The following is a 20,027-nucleotide window of genomic DNA, read 5'->3' as shown; positions in this document are numbered from 1 at the left end:
TCAGCAAATAGGCTAGCTCGGCAAGGCTTGCACATGTATTATGCCGATACAACTCAGCAAATAGGCTAACTCGGCATGGCTTGCACATGTATTATGCCGATACAACTCAGCAAATAGGCTAACTCGGCAAGGCTTGCACATGTATTATGCCGATACAACTCAGCAAATAGGCTAACTCGGCATGGCTTGCACATGTATTATGCCGAGTTGTAGAGGTTTTACTGTATGTGCGGGAGTTAATGAGAATGAGAGGGCAAAACAGGGAGTATGTCTGACGATAAGCAAGAAGTGGAAGGAGAATATAAGAGAGTATAGAATAGTGGGTGCATGGATTGTATGGGTGAGGATGAAAGTAAGCATACAAGCTTGGGCAATTGTATGTGCGTATGCGCCAACAGAGGATCGAGTGGCAAGAGTGAAAGATGAGTTTTGAGCGAGTGTAGAAGCATGTATGGACTACTTTGAGAGGAGCGAGAGAGTGTTTTTGATGGGAGACATGAATGGCAAAGTTGGTGATGTACGAGTGGATGGTGTAGTTGGTCAGTGGGGTGTGCCACCTGAAAGAGATGGGAATGGTAGTGCTTTGGTGGACATCTGTGCTAGTATGGGGCTGGCAACAGCCAACACTTTCTTCTGGCATAAGATGATCCACAGGTATACATGGAGAGTGATGAAGAGGATGGACGGTGAATCTGTTGAACGAAAGGCAATGACAGATTACGTGTGTGTAGATAAGCAATTGAGAAGACATGCGTTGGATGCAAGAATGTGGAGAGGGTGGGGGAATGGAATCTCAGATCATCACTTAGTGATGGCCAAGGTAAGGCTGCAAAGAAAATGGGTGAAGAGATGAACCAAGACAGGAGGAAACAGCTCCTGCGAAAAGAGTAGAGAAGTTGCAAGACAGTGAGAAAATGGCAGAGTATAAGAGCATAGTAGAAGAAAGACTGGGAAATATGAAAGCAGATGGAAGGGGTGGAAGAAGTATGCAAGATATTCACGGAAGACATAGGCGCAGCGTGCGGGGTGCATTACAGTACAGTACCCTCGTGTCCAACACGCGTTAGTCCAGCACGATTCGGGTCCAGCACGGAGAGCAATTAATTAGTATTATTTAATACGATTTAATTACTGCAACACGAGTGTGTTAGCATAACACACACAGAGCTCCGAGAAGTGGGCGAAATCCGCAGAGTTCACTCTAGCACGATCACCCCCGGTCCAACATGGTCATACAGGACATTCCCATGATGATGATAGCCAATGAAAAACTTCTGATCAAGTAGCCTTCCCCGCCCGCTATCGTGACAAGATCGTGATGCCGCGCAATTAACAACGCTTCTGGTGTCACTTGACACGTAGGTCATACACCCTCATAATTTTCATTGCTTTCACAGTGTTTTTTGGGGGGAGTATGGATTCCAAACTATTTGAGAATCATAGATTAGTGTTTCTAGTGATAATATCAGGCTGTGGTAATCATATTACGAGTTGTCGGGAAGTGTAAAGTGGAGACTTCATTACCCAACTTCAGAGGTCTCCACAAGTCCTACGGTACTCAACGAAGGCTCAACAAACACCCAAGGAGAGAGCTGAAGGTATGTGCCATAAGTATATGTGATTTTAATATTCTAGGACTAATAACTGATTTTTGGCAAATATTTTTAAAGAGTGTCGGAACGCGAATATGCCCGCGGAAGCCGAAAGTCAAAGCAAAACAAGCCCGCGGTGTAAGGGTTAAAGGTCACTTGTACGAACTATAAATAAGAAAATTGGTAGAAATCACAACTTAAAAATTAATAAAAAAAAAACTAAAGCTCATAGAGTGTTGAAATTTTCACAGTTTTCTATCCTCTTATTAATAGTGTGTTAGATTGCATAATTTGGTACAACCAGTAATAATTTATGAGGACAAGTTAGGTAAGGGTGTTGAATAACTGCCGTAAAAGAAAAAAAAAGAAAAGAAAAAAAAAAGAATACATTGTGCTGGAAAGTATTAGCCGAGACGAGTCTATAGGTATCATAATAACATAATAATTGCATCAAAATCATGATGAAAACGGTTCATCTACTTTAAACCGCTATAGTGAAAAACCATGTTTTTAGGTTACACCCCTCTGGTACCAGACGCCTCAAGTAACTTACATCACTGTGTATTACACAGTTTTATAGGTTTTGATATTGGTTGTTAAATTTACCCGTAATCTGGTACTGAGTAAACAGAAATAAAACATGCAAGCGAACTGCCTTCAGTGCGGGCAAATAAACTAAACATGTGGTCAAACAAACTTATGAGCTAACCAACTGATAAAATCCTCCTACAAGAATGACTACAAAACTAGCGATACTTCTGGTGTCAGATGCACAAGATTCCCCCGTGCAGAAAGTTCTCCTTCACTCTAGTGTGGATGTGTAAGACAGTCTGCGCATGCCAAGTAGCAGCCGCTTGAGTGGTTGACGTTGTTTCTTTCCTTCCCGCAAGGAGGAAGGAACCAAAGGCCAGAGGTCCACAAGATTGTTCCCTCCAAGCAAAAACAAAAACAAGACAACAGTGAGCCAAATTGAAGATCAGTTCATTTTGAGATGCCTGGAAACACTGCATCTGAAAGACTGCAGGTAATGAGCAGTGGGAAATACAGACAGAGGAAGAGAGTTCCACAGCTGACTTGTTGCATACATAAAGGACTGCGAGTAACAGTTAACTCTTGCATTAGAGAGTTGGACAGAAAAGGGATGAGAGCTTGTTGCACTTTCCTCTACAAGAAACCTACCTAACAATTCACCCAAACCTACACGAGCTTATTCTAACTGGGGGCTTTGCCCCCCGACCCCCCTGGTTTTAACCACCAAGGAGAATTTTCATAAACTTTCTTTACGGGGGAACTTTATGCATATGACACCTGTCGACAATGAGAAGCATTGTGCACATTGTACACATACCCTACTCCAGAGTTACCTGCGGGTACACAAACACTGTTAACTATACCTTCTTTAATTCGGAATCGTCGGTGACAACCGTTGGCCTAGGTTTATATTTCTGCCTTGCTCGGCCCATGGTGTGAACTTATAGATCGAATAAATGCCAGTGAAGTCCACACATCATTTTCCATTCGTCGAAGCACATGGGTTTGTTTACCGTCTTATGATACCTTGGTGACAACCAAGAAATTATAACTCTTTAACAGTAAATTATATTGAATTAAAGTTTTATGTGGTGAAATGCAGCTTATTTTTTATTATTTTACTAAAACACAATTTGGTAAACAGCAACAAGAGAATATAATATAAAGCCTGGTTGCAGGAAGATCCGGGCAGCATTTAGTAAGACCATCAACAAACTGCAGGCCGACGCGAAGGGAAGGTGACGTTTAACACCAAACTATGGCTAAAGAAACGAAAGGAGGCGTTCCTAGAGAAGCACAAGTAATGGCAGCAATCCTGAAGGACATGGGTATTACCGAATACGAACCGGGGGTAATAAATCAAATGCTGGAATTCACCTACCGTGAGTAGAATATTGGTATAAATCTTCAGCAGCATTGAACTATTTATAAGGATTTTCATATAAATAATTAATGTAGTGGAGTGGAGCTAAGTGGCGTTATAGAGCACCATGAAATAATGAGTCAGTTACTAACTTAACGTTAAGGCCAATGATGTCTGCGGAGGTCGCTTTCTTCTTTGGCAGGGGTATAAAAAATAGTATAAAATGGGTCAGGTTTTCTTCTTCTACCTGGCACAGCTTACATATTGTGTGTTCTCCTTGGTGCCTCTTTGTGTTCTGGAGGGGTAAGCAGTTACTTCTAGCTCTATACCATATTACTGAAGAGGGTCTGTTATCATAACATGGTTCTTCTTTTATTTCTTCCTTCCACTTTCTATATATCACTAATGACTCTTTAATTTCCATCTGTTCTTTCCACTTTATTGTATCTTTCTCTCTAATTCTTTGCTTTATTTCCACTACTTTAATCTTTTTCAGGTTTCTAATTTCTATTCCACTTTCTTCCATATATTTCAGTGATATTTTTCTCCACTGGTAGTTTTGGGATGTCAGGCAAGTCGACTGTCAGGTTGAATGTACGAATTTGGTATTTCTTTACCAAATGGGTGCTCCAGTTCCACATATATTATAACAAACTCGTTATCCCAAGGTAAAAAATTTTGGTACTTATGCAACACAGTTAACTGCAGAATTGTGACTGCAGGAAGTAATGGGGAAAAGACAAAATATACCTGTTATTTGGTATTTTAGGAAGCGGCCAGGTCGCCAGCGTCAAATATAAGTGTTATACAGTAATAGAAATATAAAGTGTGTGTTTTTATGAATAATAAATGACAGAACACCAGCGTCGAACGAACGCAAGTGGGAAGGTCATATGCGCTCGTAATTTTCATTGCTTTCACAGTGTTTTTTTTTTTTTTTTTTTTGGAGTATGGATTCCAAACTATTTGAAAATTATAGAATAGTGTTTCTAGTGATAATATTAGGCTGTGGTAATCATATTACGGGTTGTCGGGAAGTGTAAAGTGGAGACTTCGTTACCCAACTTCAGAGGTCTCCACAAGTCCTACGGTACTTGACGAAGGCTCAACAAACATCCCAGGAGAAAGCTGAAGGTATGATCCATATGTGTATGTAATTTTAATATTCTAGGACTAATAACTGATTTTTGGCAAATATTTTTAGAGTCACAGAACGCGAATATTCCCGCGGGACACGCAAGTCAAGCCAAACAACCCCGTGGTTTAGGGGTTAATATGCAGGAGGATGAAGAGCAGCTGCAGCCAGAAGTAGCACGTGGAATGCCACTTCTTGTAGTTTGTTGTGTCCTTGATAAGCAAATGACTGTTTATTAAAAGAAGCAGTTGATGTAAATCAATGCAAATAACACACAATTCCACCAAAGTAATTGTACATCCTGGACACGCCTTTGGAAATCATGCCAAAAGTAAAACGTGCATTTGCAGCATTGTTGGCGGAATATTTATGAATTCAAAATCCTAAATAACAACCTTCAGAGGTAAGTTTTAAAAAATCCCCAGTAAGTACGGTATGGTAATCGGGAAGAGGTACAGTACCAATTACCCTGTGAAAGACCCATTTCAATAGAAGATATGGAAAGGCCGTGCCCGTTTGGTAAAGAATTACCGGTAATACAAATTTTATGGATGAGTGCCTGTTTCATACAGAGTGAATGCATGATATGAACTTTAGGCACCACAGTTACAAGGACCGTAAGTCATAGCTGCTGCGTTTCTCTACATTATACTTTGCAAATAGAAGTTGGGAGGGTCTTGTAGTTAGAGCATTAAATTTCTTGACTGGAACCTGGCATATAACCTTATATCTTGGTGAAAGAATGTTAAATAGTTGTTTTCCATTAGCCTACTGGTAATATGCTTGTTTGTTTTTAAGATAATGATGATAATTTGGTGTGGCTTTGTCATGCTTTACATTATTGCAGCTAGTGATTGTGTAATTCTTGTTGTGGGTTGTTTCATGTTACATCCATATAAAATAATTTGTATTAGCTTGAGATAGATAAAAAATGCAGAGTACTGTATATGCTATGCTTGTTATAGAATTTAGAACTTGTATTCACTCTCATCTTAAATGTCAGGACCAACTGCCTAGCCCTGGGCTCCTATGCTCCTCATGGGGAAATGTAGGATTGGATGATGGATGGATGGATGGATCAGTACAGTGGAAAACTGACACCCACATTTAGAAAGGTATTAACTGGAAAGACTATTTTGAAAGCCTAATAAATTGGAATTGAGAAAGCAGCGTAGCTGTAAACATGATTGGTTTTGGGGGTGTGCAGAGGAGAAATGCAGTGCCAGGAGATGTGACACTTGCACAGGTGAAGACCGATGTGAAGCGGCTGAAAAATGGAAAAGCAGCTGGGATTGATGAGGTGTAGCTATGCAGAGATGATTAAGTGTAGTGGAGAGAGCAGAATGAAGTGCTTGCCAGAGATATGGAAGAAGGCATGGATGAGTGAAACTGTTCCAGCAGAATGGTGAAAGGCTCTGATTGTACACCTGTACAAAAATAAAGGTGAGTGAAGTGAGTGCTGGAATTATCAGGGCATAAGTTTACTGAGTGTGGAAGGGGAAGTATATGGAAGAATTATTATAGAGATATTAAGAGAGATATCAGAAGTCGTAGTGAGTGATGAACAGGGTGGCTTTAGAAGTGGCAGAGGATGTGTGGATCAAATATTTGCAGTAAGACAGATAGCCTAGCAGAGAAGGCTTGTGAGAAGGACCATAAGGTGTTTATGGCATTCATAGATCTGGAAAAGGCATACAACAAAGTGGACAGAGAAGGATTGTGGAAGGTTTTGCACATGTATGGTGTAGATGGTAAGCTGCTAGGTGCCGTGAAGAGTTTTTATGCTGGTAGTGAAGCATGTGTAAGAGTTAATGGGTATCTGAGTGAATGGTTCTCGATCAATGTGGGCGTGCGACAAGGTTGTGTGATGTCCCCCTGGTTGTTCAATATATATGCGGATGGGGTGATAAGAGAAGTAAAAACATGAGTAATGGAGAGGGGGATGGCACTGGTAGTGAATGGTGATGGATGGAATATCTCAGATTTGTTGAATGCTGATGATGCAGTACTACTTGCAAATGCCGGACAAGAACTTGGTAGACTAGTGCAGAGTTTTGCTGATGTCTGTGAGCTTCTTGCCTTGAGAGTAAATGTAGAAAGAGTAATGTACTGGTTATTGAGAGAGAAGGTGATTCCCAGTTTGATGTTACAGTGAATGGAGAGTGACTGGAATTGGTGAGAGAGTTCAAATACCTGGGTACAGTGATAGAAAAGAGAGGAAAATGTGCAAAAGAAGTGGAAAGTAGAGTGACACAAGGAAGGACAGTAGCTGGTGCAATGAAGGCCATGATAAGAAACAGAGGCTTGAGTGTTGCAGCTGCACGAGGCTTACATGAAGGAGTGTTAGTGCCAACTTTAACTTATGGATGTGAGACTATGGTGTGGCATGAAAATGAAATGTCAAGAGTGAGTGCAGTGGAGATGGGACTGCTGAGGAATGTATGTGGAATACAGAGTGGATAGGATACGAAATCGTGTGATTCATGAAAGATGTGGAGTGAGGAAGTCTGTGGACACCAGAATCAAAGAGAGTGTACTGAGATGGTATGGTCATGTGGAGGGAATGGAAACTGGTAACAATAGAGTGGTGAAAAAAGTATATCTGAGCAAATTTGAAGGAGGGAGGAGGCGAGGCAGGCCAAGGAGAACTTTGAAAAATATGTGTGAGGAGGAGAGGTTTGGAAGTCGGTGAGGCTAGGGAACTGACAAGAGATCAAGTTGGCTGGATGAATATTGTGAGGAGAAGTGCATGATCAGGGATTTGGCACCGCTTTTAACGTGACAGCATAGGGATTGACTCTATCGGGTACGTTTATGTGAGGCTACGGAACGTGGTGAATGTTTTTGGCGTATCCAATAAAACCAAGATTCCGGGGGCTTGAATGATGAGTGATTGGAAGCATGGCCCATTGGATTGGGCAAATTTGGGCTGTGTGGACATTTCTACACCTCACCCTACACTGGGGTGGGAAAGGAGGTCTGGATGATGATGATGATGATTTACTGGGGAGAGTCTGGATGTGATAGCAAGACTTACACTTTTACTGTTGAATATATACCCTAGTTCTTTACACCTACTGGATTATTTATTTCAGCAAGTGGGTTGACGGAGGGTTAGTCCCCCTCCCTGCAAAACAACTAGGCCTTCTCAAAGACAAACGGCCACCCCTAGCGGGATTATGGCATCTGACCTATAGATAGGCTAGATACCATAGATCATTTATGTAATTTTAAGGGAGGAACTATAGCTTTGCATTTCATGTTAATACAGTGTGTATAAATTACAGAAATACTAAGAAAAATATTTAAGGTCAAGAATGACATTTGTTTAATGTGTTTTCCTTCATTTTTGAACCTGTGCAGTACGGAAATTCTCCCCTATCACATATGTATTTTTATTTCAGGCTATGTCACTAATATCTTGGATGATGCAAGAGTATATGCCAACTATGCTAAGAAAATCAAAATGATAGAGTTGGATGATGTGAAACTGGCAGTACATATGCAGATGGAGAAGTCTTTCACAACACCACCTCCCCGTGATGTAAGTGCACATAGTACAACAGTCATGTGGTGAGTTGTCTACTGGACAATGTGCACATCTGTGGAAATTGGGGGAACATCTGACAACAGCCAGGGTGTAATGAGTTGTCCCCCTGTGGTGAGTTATCCTGAAAACAGTACTAAGGTATGTCATATGTACTCAAACCAAACCCTACCTAACCTAATGCAGCCCAACCTGACTTACCCTAACCCAAGAGTCAGCAAGATGTGGGAAAGGGAAATTTTGACCACGACTTCAAGTTTATCAGCTTCCACACATATGCACAATGCCCAGGAGCCACCCTGCCACAGGGGACGACTCGCAGCATTACACCAGTAGCTAGTTCTTTGAAAACATGTACTGGTAAGTTAAGGATAGTTTACCATGAATTAGTAGGTTTCATTGTAGATACTTATACTTGTTTTTTGGTTCAGTACTCCAGATTTTTAGTTCCTGTACAGTAGATACTTCAGGTTTTAAATGATTTAATCAGTTCCAGGAACCTGGAAATTTAATAAATCCATATTCTCTGCAGACCTGGGCAAAAAGGAGTGGCTTGGCAGGGATGAGAGTTCACTGACCCTCAATTTTTTCTTGTTAGCAAAACTTCAGCTTTAGCTCATCCATAGATGGGGAATGACGTGTGGATGATGATGATGATGAAACTCAGGTTCCAAGTTAACAGGATATGAGAACTTACACTTATCATGTGTTCACAGCTACTCTTGGACCTGGCACGAAACCGCAATGCCAACCCTCTTCCAACCATAAAGCCAAACCAGCATGGCGTCAGACTTCCCCCAGACCGCTACTGTCTGTCTGCCTGTAACTACAGACTCAAACCATCAAGAAAAGTGAGTAGAAAGAATGCTTTATGATGTTTCAAAGTAAATTATTACACTGGATTCACCTTTACTTTTTTAGTAGCAGTAGCAGTGTTTATCAGTAATTTATTTTTCATTATACTGTATATTGTTATACTCTACAGCTATGAACTGGATTCATGTATTTACACAAATGGTATACAAACTTTCTGAGTGCATGCAATGAATGTTTGGTTAGGAATGCACAGGTTTCTGTCAAATGAAAAATGTTTGGGACAGATGCAAGAATTTAAGATGAATGAAAAGAAAATACGTTGAGAGTAAGAGGTGTGTAAATAGTTAGTAGATAATGAAAAACAAGAAAGTTGCTAATGCCGATTCTGGAAACAAAATGAAATTAAAAATCTGAAAAGAGGAAGTTGTTTTGGAAAGTGGTACAAAAACAAGGTCCTGCTGATTTATGGAGTATCTCAGTTACTTCACTCATCTGCTAGAGATCATTGATAGCAAGTCAGACCACCAAAAGGCACTTCACATGATTTTTTTTTTTTTTTTTTTTTTTTTTTTTTTCCACACCACTCACCCTTCTAGAGTACTGTATTGTAAATGTGTCCAGATTAAATTTCATTACTTATAACTGTCATCACAATTTAGTATAATTTCAAGTAAAACAAGTGCATTACTCTTTAGAGGAAGATTTTTAAAGTTATTTTAATATTAGGTATAGAGAGTACAAATTATTTCTCTGTGCTGTTAACGTAAGTACTGTAAATGAAAACATACTAATAGCACATAGTTTTATTTTGTTTTGTTTATTAAGACTCCAACATGCTTGCATGCATCAGCCTTAGTCAGATAGTGATGGCTTTCCATGCTACTCGACCTCTGGCAGTCCATTATCCCTGAGGTCACATTCAGTGACCTACCCAGGTCTTTTTTTTTGTCTCCCTCTTTAAACGCTACTCCTATCATTAAAACTTCTCACCTTCTGCACCCAGTTGTCATCCCCAGTCCTCACATGCCCAGACCATCTCAATCTACCTCTCCTTATCACAACATCAATACATTCCAGTCACATCCTATCCCTTAACACTTCCATCATAAACTAGTTCCCCTGGGCCTCACATTCAAGGACACATTGCACGTCCACCAGATCATTGTCATTTCTGTACATTTGAGCCTGCGATTATCCTCTTCCTCTGCTGCCCAGGTCTCATTACCATACAACATTACACTCCTAAAACATGCCACATATAAAGATCCTTTAGCACAGAGGGAGAGCCCTTTAAGTGTCAGGAGAGGCAACAGCTCCCAGAACTTCTTCCAAACACTTCTCACTCCAGCCACAGAGCTAGTTCCAGCCTCACCTCCAGCACATAACATGTCTCCCAAATAAGAAAACTCTTCCACACACTTGAGAGTCTCACCAGTAAGATCATTCCTTTCACTCGTGACAATCTCCACATGCTCTCCCTGACACACCACACACATGAAATCAGCAGTATTGCACAGTCCACCTCTAATACCACTTCATCTCGTGTGCACCCACTTGTCACAAACACTGCATAAGGTGGGATTACTTCCCACACCCTTGCTGCTAACTGCACATGGCCACTCTCCCTCTTCTTTGACAGTACCACCACCAACCCTAGACACCATCACCTTTGTTTTATCTGCTTTTACTTTCAAGCCCCTGTGCCACTTAACATCTCTCCTCTTTCTAAATCTTACCTCTGCCTCCCATCATTCTCTGCAGTCAGCACCAAATCTTTGGCATACAACATCTCCCATGGGAGTCCATTTCTGAAGTCACGTGAGAGGGGCTTCAAGCACCATGGTAAACAACAAGGGGCTCAAGACTGACCCCTGATGCACACCAACATTCATGGAAAACTCATCTCTCAAATCTCCATTCACTCTTACTTTGATGTGAACACCTACATACATAGCCATTACCACACTAACCAGCCACTCTTCGATCCGAAGTTTTCTCATTGCCCACTTCACCACCTCCATAGGGACTCTGTCAGATGCCATCTCCAAATCAACAAGAACAAAGTACAGATCACTTTTCTTTCCTATATATTTTTCCTGAAGCTGACGAACAATGAATTTGGCATCAGTGGTCCCTTTGCCGGGTGTAAACCCAAAGTACATCTCATCAGTATTCACTCATTCTCCAATCATACCTTCTAGAACTCTCTCCATTACCTTCATTATCTGATCCAAAAGTTTTATGCCTTTATAATTTCCTCTTTTCAGGGCATCACCCTTTCCCCTTGTACACAAGTACAGTCACACTCTTCAGCCACATGATTACAGTAATAATTTTCAAGAAAATAACACAAACTTCAGTATTGGATGCAGATGTGCAGGTTTTGCTGTATGAGCACTGCAGCTACTGGTACCAGTTTATTATATATATATATATATATATATATATATATATATATATATATATATATATATATATATTTTTACTGATAGCTGTAAGCTTTCTGTGATTTACTGTGTACTATAATGTACAGTATCAGGTAGTGGGCATGGATAAGTTTTTAGCATTTAAGAGCCAGAGTAGATTTGTGTGTGTGTGTGTGTGTGTGTGTACCATTATTGACTCTGTTGGATATGTTTATGTTTAAAGAATGTGGTAAAAGTTTTTTGGCTTATCAGATTGAGCCAGAATTCCAGGGACTTGAATGATGAGTGAATGGAAATGTAGCCCATGGAGTGGGCAAACTTGGGCTGTCTGGATATTGCTACTCCTCACCCTGCCCTAGGGTGGGAAAGGAGGTCCGGATAATGATGACGATGATGTCTACCATTATTTTGATACTGAGTGACCAAGTTGCTGGTGTCATTTAGAAGGTTATATGTTTGATCCAGGATCCATGTTTTAGAACTTCATTTGTTAGCTAATAACAATAATGGTTTTAATACTATATTGTCATAGAGTCCTTTATTTATATTCTGGTTTGTTTACTTTATTATCCCGATCATCCCAACTTTTCACCTGTTTGAAGCTGAATTCATGAAAAAGTTGTCAAAATTGGATAAGCCAAGGCAGACCTCGTTTAGAGTATATCTCCACTGAAAGTAATATAGTAGCTATATAGTACAGCTTGCCCTTGTAGCTTTAATTTGCTTCTTGATTGCAGAAAATTTCAAACTTGCCGACACCCCTGGGGACTGGGAATCGTATCAACCTGGGTGGTGGTGGGGGTAGCATGAAACTTGGAGGAAGTGGTATGAAACCTACAATTTCCATGGTTACTACCAAAACTGGCAACACACAGACAGTGACCTTAGTACAGAAACCAGCACCTGCCCTCCCCTCGGGACCTACACAGAAGATAGTCAGTGTCAACAGGCCTGTCATTAAAGTTACACCAGGTCCCCCAGGTAAAAGATTGGAGTAGGATAGTCTGCTTGAATTTTTTTTTTTTTTCTTTGCCATACAGTCCTGTATTGTCTCTTTCAGGAGCATTGGAGCCCAGGGCAAGGCTACTTAGTCCTGATATTTAAGAGGAGAATTACAAGTAACTATAGTCGGAATCCCGGCCGTTTGCGGGTGAGGTGTGGCTCGCACCTGTTTACAATGGTGCCACGTTTCCTCAACTTGCGATGTGAAACGGAAGCTATTTATGTACAAGGCATCACAAATTCGATAAATTCAGATGAATAAAACTTACACTTGTGTATTTTGATGGATGAATCAACAGTAATCTTATTATGCATAAAATATTTATACAGTAACACAGAAACATGGCATACATATTGTACAGTGTTGCTAAAAGATATTGTAGTCACTTTTAATGTTTTTTAGCGTAGTTTTAGGGTGGGTAATAATATCACAGTTATGGATATAAGATAATGAGCCTGAAAAAAGAAGAAATATGCCAATATCCAAAGTAAAAGAAATAATTCATGTAATTCTTGTGAGTGGCAATACACATCCATCTGGCCTAAAATAAATGTCCCAAGGGAGAATGAGGAGATTCAATGTCCCAAGAGAGAGAGAGAGAGAGAGAGAGAGAGAGAGAGAGAGGCATGCATTGAATGCATTGTCGGCATCACTAAATATAACAAAACCAAATTAACAAATGAAAGCACAATTATAAATAACTTATAAAAAGAATCAAAAGTACTCAAGGTAGCTCACATTTCCCACCACGTGGTAGGTGAATCCAGCCCCCCCTTCCCCTTCCCTCCCTTCTTAATCCCTCCTGGGTGTCTCAGGTCAAATCCCCCTTCACACTTCCCCTCCCCCCTGGACCACCACCCCAACAAACCCACATCCACACTCCCACCCACACCTACACCCACACCCCACTACGTCGGGGTGTATGAATCAGTAACGTAACAAACCTCTCAGCAGACAGTAACTTTGACACTCCATCTACTACTAAATATAACAAAACCAAATTAACAAATGAAAGCACAATTATAAATAACTTATAAAAGAATCAAAAGTACTCAGGGTGGCTCACATTTCCCGCCAGGAGAGAGAGAGAGAGAGAGAGAGATAACGGTATAGAAAACGTGGCAACACTGTACACAGGTGCGAGCTACACCACAGCCGCAAACGTGCGCGAGTCCTACTATAGTCAGTCATTCCTCAGTGGTATTATGTGAGCAGTAATCTCCAACACCCCAGGAATGTAAGCCTTTATGGGCACATTCAGTTGGAGCACCAATACCCATCAGACCACCAGGCAGAGCAATCTACTGATCCTAGAAAATGTTGTCAGTATAGTATGGAAATTGTATGGGAGCTATTTGCAAGTAAAACAGACAGGAAATGGTATATGATAAGTTTTGGGGTATGTCATATTGGAGCTATTTGCAAGTAAAACAGACAGGAAATGTAATATGATAAGTTTTGGGGTATGGTATATTGAGCCAAGATTCTCACTTTGAATGATTATCCCATTTGAATAGGCATGCTGTCAGTAGTTCTCCCACATGTGTTGTCTCTTACCTTGTTTCTTGATTGTACCTTGCTTCATTATTAGCTACAGTCTGTTCACTCTGGATATCTCAGTAAGCCACGGCTCCTCTCCCCGGCACCTAAGTTATTGTACGGCTGGCTGGGTTGTAGGCTATCACTTACTGTCTGACCACGGAGCTGCTGACATCTCATAAAAACATTGATTGTGAGATATAAGAATGTTTTAATACCTGTAGATTTACAGTTATTTGTGCTACATAATTTTCCTTTACACCTCTATACTCATTAATTTTTTGTTTATGGAAATTAATTTTGAAAAGGTAGAGAGCGGCTACAGTATTAGAGTGAGAATAAGTAGAAGAATGGTTAAAAAATTTTTATACCACTTTTTACTTATCATTGATTTTTACAACAACTATCATGTCATTTCAAGAATAAGGTAAGAATTCTAAGATAGAAAATTATCCTTATTACCATGGTCACTTCAAATTTTATGAAAAGTATGGCAGAGCTGATATATAGAGCTTTTTATGCAAAGATTTGCGAGCACATCGACTTGTATGCCTCACTGGCATGATTTTGGCTCCATTTCGTGTTGCCAACCATCGCTCAGCACAACTCAGCCTCAGCCGCCTGGACACCACAGTACATTGTGAGAGAGGGGTGGGGGGAGGACTGCAGTACAGAGACAAGGGAGGGAGAGGTGGTAGGACACACCACTCAAACATACAAGTCGATGCGCTCGCAATTCTTTGCATAAAAATTTCTCTACCTCAGCCCTGCCATAGTTTTCATAAAATTTGAAGTGACCATGGTAGTCAAGATAATTTTCTATCTTAGAATTCTTACTTTATTCTTGAAGTGGTTTGATAGTATGTGGTAGGTGGGGGCGCTCACCATCCACTCACTCGATGTAGTGCTGCTGTCAGGTGTCTGCCCTTTCCTCTCCTCCATCTTTCTTTCCTTCCATCCACTTCTGTCTTCCTTTCCTTCATTCTTTCCTTGACCTTCTGCCTATGGGTAACTTAACAATCCCTCTTCTGTCTTTCTTTCGTTCCTTGTTTCCTCTTCCTTCTGCCTGTGGGTGACTCTACACTGAGTGACAAGCCAAATGGTTTCCTGTACACCAGGAAAATATTTACTATGCTGGGTGGTATCCATATAACCAAATTTTGGCACCTGGTGGTTTAATGGGTAATTATTGCGCTCCAGTCGGATTGAGCCGTTGAAGGTTTATATCCAAGGGATGGTTGGGGTTGATTGCTCATGTAATGCCACTCAGGGATGAGTGAGGCTGATCACTCTCATCTTAAATGTCGGGACCAACTGCCTAGCCCCAGGCTTCTTCGCTCCTCATGGAACAGTGTAGGATTGGATGATGGATGGATGGATGGTTGCTGTAAAAATCAGTGATAAGTAGAAAGTGGTGTAAACATTTTTCAACCATTCTTCTACCTATTCTCGCTGTAATTCTATTACTGTGCAGTAGCTGCTCTCTATCTTTTGGAAATTAATTTCCTTAGACAAAACATTCATGAGTATAGTGGTGTAAGGGAAAATTATGTAGCACAAATAACTGTAAATCTACAAGTATTAAAACATTCTTATATTGTGGGATTGATGTTGTTATGGAATTTTAGCAGTTCTGTGGTCAGACAGTAAGTGATAGCCTATAACCCAACCAGCCATACGATAACTTAGATGCCGGGGAAAGGGGGCATGGCTAACCAAGATATTCAGATTGAATAGACTGTAGATGGGGAAAATAGTATTGATGATGATGAAGTGGCTAAGTGAGTAGCATTGCTGACTGTGGAGCTGCCAGCCCATTAGCACCAAGGTTTGAATCCTGGAGAGGGAAGCTGGCATCATTATGATTGAGGTGTCCATCCACCCTTTGTGGGTTGGTAGGTAAAATGAACAAATAAGATAACACCTAGGGGAGGTAACTGTGGTAACCTGGATGATGAAGTGGCCTTGTGTTCCAGGATATTGGGTGAATAACCCACCACAGGGTCAAAGGCCTGTTTTACAGCGATGAACACTGCTGGTAAATGCTTAATGGCATCTGCCCCCACCTTTATCTTTACTATTATAGATATGAAGATGCTTTAATGTCCTTAAAACAAAGAAATAAGAGTTTTATGCGGTCAAAGAAATAATGATATATGTAAAAGTATTGCATTATGTTTTACCGTTGTAAATCAGTACTACTACCATCTAATGAACAAATGTCTTCTATGAGATAAAGAATGTCAATTTTTTTTTTTTTTTTTTTTTTTTAAATGCAAAGAAGAAGGAACCAAGGGCTGGAAGCCTGCAAACTGCTCCTTAAAAAAAAAAAAAAAAAAAAAAGAATCAAGGCCCTTAGAGAGCCAATTTCAAGATCTGTACATTTCAAGATGCCTGGATGCATTGCATTTGAAAGACTGCCAGTCAAAGGCAGTAGGAAATACAGACAGAGGAAGACAGTTCCAGAGTTGACTGGTTGCATACATGAAGGACTGGGAATAATGGTTAACTCATGCATTAGAGAGCTGGACAGAAGAGGGATGAGAGTTCAATGCTAGACAGGTGCTGCACACCTGCCAAAGTGGTGGAGGGGATGCAAGCTGACAGTTCATAGGGGCAGTGACCATTGAAGTAGCAATAGAAAAGAGATAAAGATGCAACAGTGCAGCAAAGAGAAAGAGGTTGAAAGGAGCCTGTAAAAATTTGAATAACATAATTCTTCACAGTTTTATCTTTCAGAAACTAAATGTGTGTAAGTATTATAACATTGAGTTGCTTTCATTCCTTTTATATTTTACCAGAACTCAAGTTTTGAAATTATAAATAGGTTCTTGGAGGAAATGCAGCAGTGCAAAGTGGTTTTGACTTCCGCAGGATGGCTGCTCCTTCTGTCTGTTGTGAGTACTGTACTGCAGTCACAAAAAAGTGCCAGACAAAACTGAAGATGTTACACCTGGATGTAGTATCTTAATGTGACACGGTTTCTTCAGAAATGTAAAAATATTTGAACTAATGTATGATCTGTCTGTCTGTTTATTATGCATTCCTTTATTGCTCAGTCACTGGATGTGGCACCAGCATATTTTCCTCGGGACAGTAAAGTAATACAGCAGTTAGAGTACCAGTACTGTTTATACACAGTAGTTTGCTGTACATATTCTTCTGTAATTTTATATTATTTTGGTAGAGTTTGTTCTTTCATACCCAAAAGCACCACAGTCATGATTATATGTACATAATGTAATAAATAATGTAGCAGTGCAGTATTTACATTAATAAACTGTCAGGCATGACTCTTCTTATGTCAAGTTGTAAGGGATGTGTTTTTTTTTTTGTTTTTTTTTTTTTTTTTTTGTGGGAAGAGAAAAGGGTTAACATGATGATTGGTGGAGTGGATGCAAGAAAGACATTCGACAGGGTATATATACAGTATATACACACACACATATATATATATATATATATATATATATATATATATATACAGTACATGTGGTGTGGTAATTGAAGTGAAATGGTTAATTGTGTATTGCCAGAGCTAACATACCTATACTATACTCATGCACCCATGATCATTTAAAAGCTCAGTGTACCAAAGAAATTAGATGTTAACCTCGTTTTTTTTTTTTTTTTTTAGATAGAACTAATAAATTTGAAATCTTCAGTTATATGCAAAGAGATATATGGTCAGTTTCATGAGGCACTCTTATTAATGCTACTTCTTCTTTATTTCCTTCTTTATTTTTGGATACTGCCTACCCTTTTTCACATAAAGAAGGGGAGGAGAGTGACAGTGATGCAGTTGGTTTTCACTTAAAGTTTAGCATATATCCAGGCAGAGTACTACGTTGAAGTGAAACAACTTTATGTGTGACATACTTGTGTTTGATGATTGGAGTATGAAAAGTGTGCCAAAAGAAATACACTTATTACTGGCGTCATAGCAACTGTAATAATGAATCAGGAGAAAAGACTTTACTTCATCTGCAACCTATTAATGAAACAAAGTGAAACACTCTTGCATGAGAACTGGCTGTATTTATTATTTACATTTTACAGGTGGTGTTACTCCCAAAATCCAACTTTCTGCTGGCAACAACAGTATGACTGGCAATCTGGTCAATGTGACATCTGCAACTGGAATCAAGATGGAGCCAGACCTTTCATCACTTAAAAGGAAGAGGGAAGATGAGGAAATGGATCAAGGACAGTAGCAATAAGTTCAGTGTTATAATTAGTAGAATATACTTGTAAGTGCACTCAGTGGATATGCAGAAATAAATTTTTAATGACATTGACAGTTTTTCTAAATAATTCTAGCAATGACTGCTAGACAGTAATTATTAGTGATTGATTTTGTTGAATATGTTTCCTTAGAATCTGCATGCTGGTACCTGTGTTTCCATTGCCTTACAAAAGCTCATGCAGTTACTGCATCAATATCAGAAAGCATATACCATTTTTGTTTTGTTTTTCCACTCATATTAAGATGAATTTATTCAGGTACATACCATACTAATACTGTTTTGGAAATCTTGGCTGATGTGCAACATATCCTTTGGTGCCAGTTTACTGCTCCATTATCATGAAGTTGTACTGTAATTTAATTCTGCTCATTGCTGCAGCCATAGAAACTGATACTGATTATACACTTGTGGTATATGTAGCTACACCAGTAACCTGAGATGGTTGTTGTATCCACTCACTTGATGTAATGCTGCTTACTTCTTCTTTCATCTTTCTCATTCTTTTTCTGTGTCTGCCCTCCTTTCTTCCTGTTTCTCCCATCTTTCCTGTCACTTTTTATTACTCTTCTTTCCTTTCAGGTCACTTTACGTTGAGTGACAAGCCAAATGGTTTCCTATAAGCCAGCACATCATTTACAGCACTGTGTGGTAACTATATAACCAACCCATACGTGGTCCTTGTGTGTCAACAAGTGGGTTGGCGGAGGGTTAGTGCCCCTCCCTGCAAAATGACAAACTCAAAATCAAACAGCCACCCCTTATGGGATTATGGCATCTGGTTGTAAATAGATAGAGAGCTTTGTTCACTTTTGCAGATGATGACATATTGAAAAGAAGTGTGGTAATTTAAAAAAAATGTTTGTTGTAGCTGTTGCTGGGAAATGATAACACCATCACTTACCATTTATGGCACAACCATCCCCTTTGTTGTCATTATATATGTTGGGGTGATTGGAACTGGGGGTTCCCTCACCTCTCATATATGTCCCAAATATAATCAAGGAGCTTTATTGTAAACTGTCAGCCTCAAGTGGAAAGTGGTAAGTTGGATTTAAATAACAGTGAATGATAATGATAGACAGTATAAGTGATACTGTAGTAGATATTGTAATCCATCCATCCATCATCCAATCCTATATTGCTCCATGAGGAGCGTAGGAGCCCGGGGCTAGGCAAGTTGGTCCTGACATTTAAGACGAGAGTGACCAGCCTTATTCATCCCCGAGTGGCATTACGTGAGCAATAAACCTCAGCTGCACCATAGATATAAACCTTCACCAGCTCAGTCTGATTGGAGCACCATAATTACCCACTAAACCACCAGGCACCATAATTTTGATCTATGGGTACCACCCAGTGTAGTAAATGGTTTCCTGGTGTACAGGAAACCATATGGCTTGTCACTCAGTGTAGAGTCACTCATAGGCAGGAAGAAGAGGAAAGAATGAAGGAAAGAAAGACAAGAGGGAGTAAAGTCACCCATAGGTAGAAGGACGAGGAAAGAATGAAGTAAAGAAAGATAGAGGAGGAAGGAAGGATATTGTAATAGCAGAATATTTGCAAGAATGAAAGATTTATTATACTGTTATTCCCAGGGTATCTAGGGTATGGTATGACAGAGACTCTAGAAAATTTTGAATCTTTTTCAGGAAGCTTGGCTCCTATTTTCAAGTGGTCTTCCAGACAAACCATGTATTCAGGCACTTAACCAGTACAGTATCTTTATTAAGGGGAGTGCAGTATGAACCATAGTAGATGTGTGTGTGAGTGTTTTGCTGTTGATGAACTCCAGTCTCTCTGGCTGGGCAGACCTATCAACCACAGGCAA

The 20,027-nt window shown here is 40.0% G+C and overlaps 2 protein-coding genes across 3 annotated transcripts in view; one reads left to right on the top strand and one right to left on the bottom strand.

Moving 5' to 3' along the window:
• Positions 1-3,109, bottom strand: part of kz (putative ATP-dependent RNA helicase kurz) — a 50,777-nt gene extending 47,668 nt beyond the window's left edge. Inside the window, exon 1 of the mRNA XM_080272643.1 lies at positions 2,987-3,109. Within this exon, the coding sequence (XP_080128769.1) occupies positions 2,987-3,055 (69 nt within the window). The 5' untranslated portion in view covers positions 3,056-3,109. The remainder of the gene's footprint in view (positions 1-2,986) is intronic.
• A 228-nt stretch (positions 3,110-3,337) lies between these two features.
• Positions 3,338-19,454, top strand: Taf9 (TBP-associated factor 9). 2 transcript variants are annotated; one of them, XM_080272641.1, is made up of 5 exons: positions 3,338-3,505; positions 8,026-8,165; positions 8,885-9,019; positions 12,148-12,391; positions 18,012-19,454. In XM_080272641.1, exons 1-5 carry the CDS (start codon positions 3,382-3,384, stop codon positions 18,164-18,166), a joined length of 798 nt encoding a protein of 265 aa, XP_080128767.1. In that variant the 5' UTR covers positions 3,338-3,381; the 3' UTR covers positions 18,167-19,454. The 2 variants fall into 2 exon arrangements, with proteins under 2 accessions (XP_080128767.1, XP_080128768.1); XM_080272642.1 differs by lacking the exon at positions 18,012-19,454 and adding an exon at positions 16,780-16,824.
• The last annotated feature ends 573 nt before the right edge of the window (positions 19,455-20,027 follow it).

The sequence above is a fragment of the Coenobita brevimanus genome, chromosome 51, assembly GCF_032717465.1.
Source record: "Coenobita brevimanus isolate Jiangsu-jjx chromosome 51, ASM3271746v2, whole genome shotgun sequence".
Classification (NCBI taxonomy): Eukaryota; Metazoa; Arthropoda; class Malacostraca; order Decapoda; family Coenobitidae; genus Coenobita; species Coenobita brevimanus.
The sequence above is the reverse complement of the archived record's forward strand: the minus strand, read 5'-3'. Positions and strand labels throughout refer to the sequence as shown.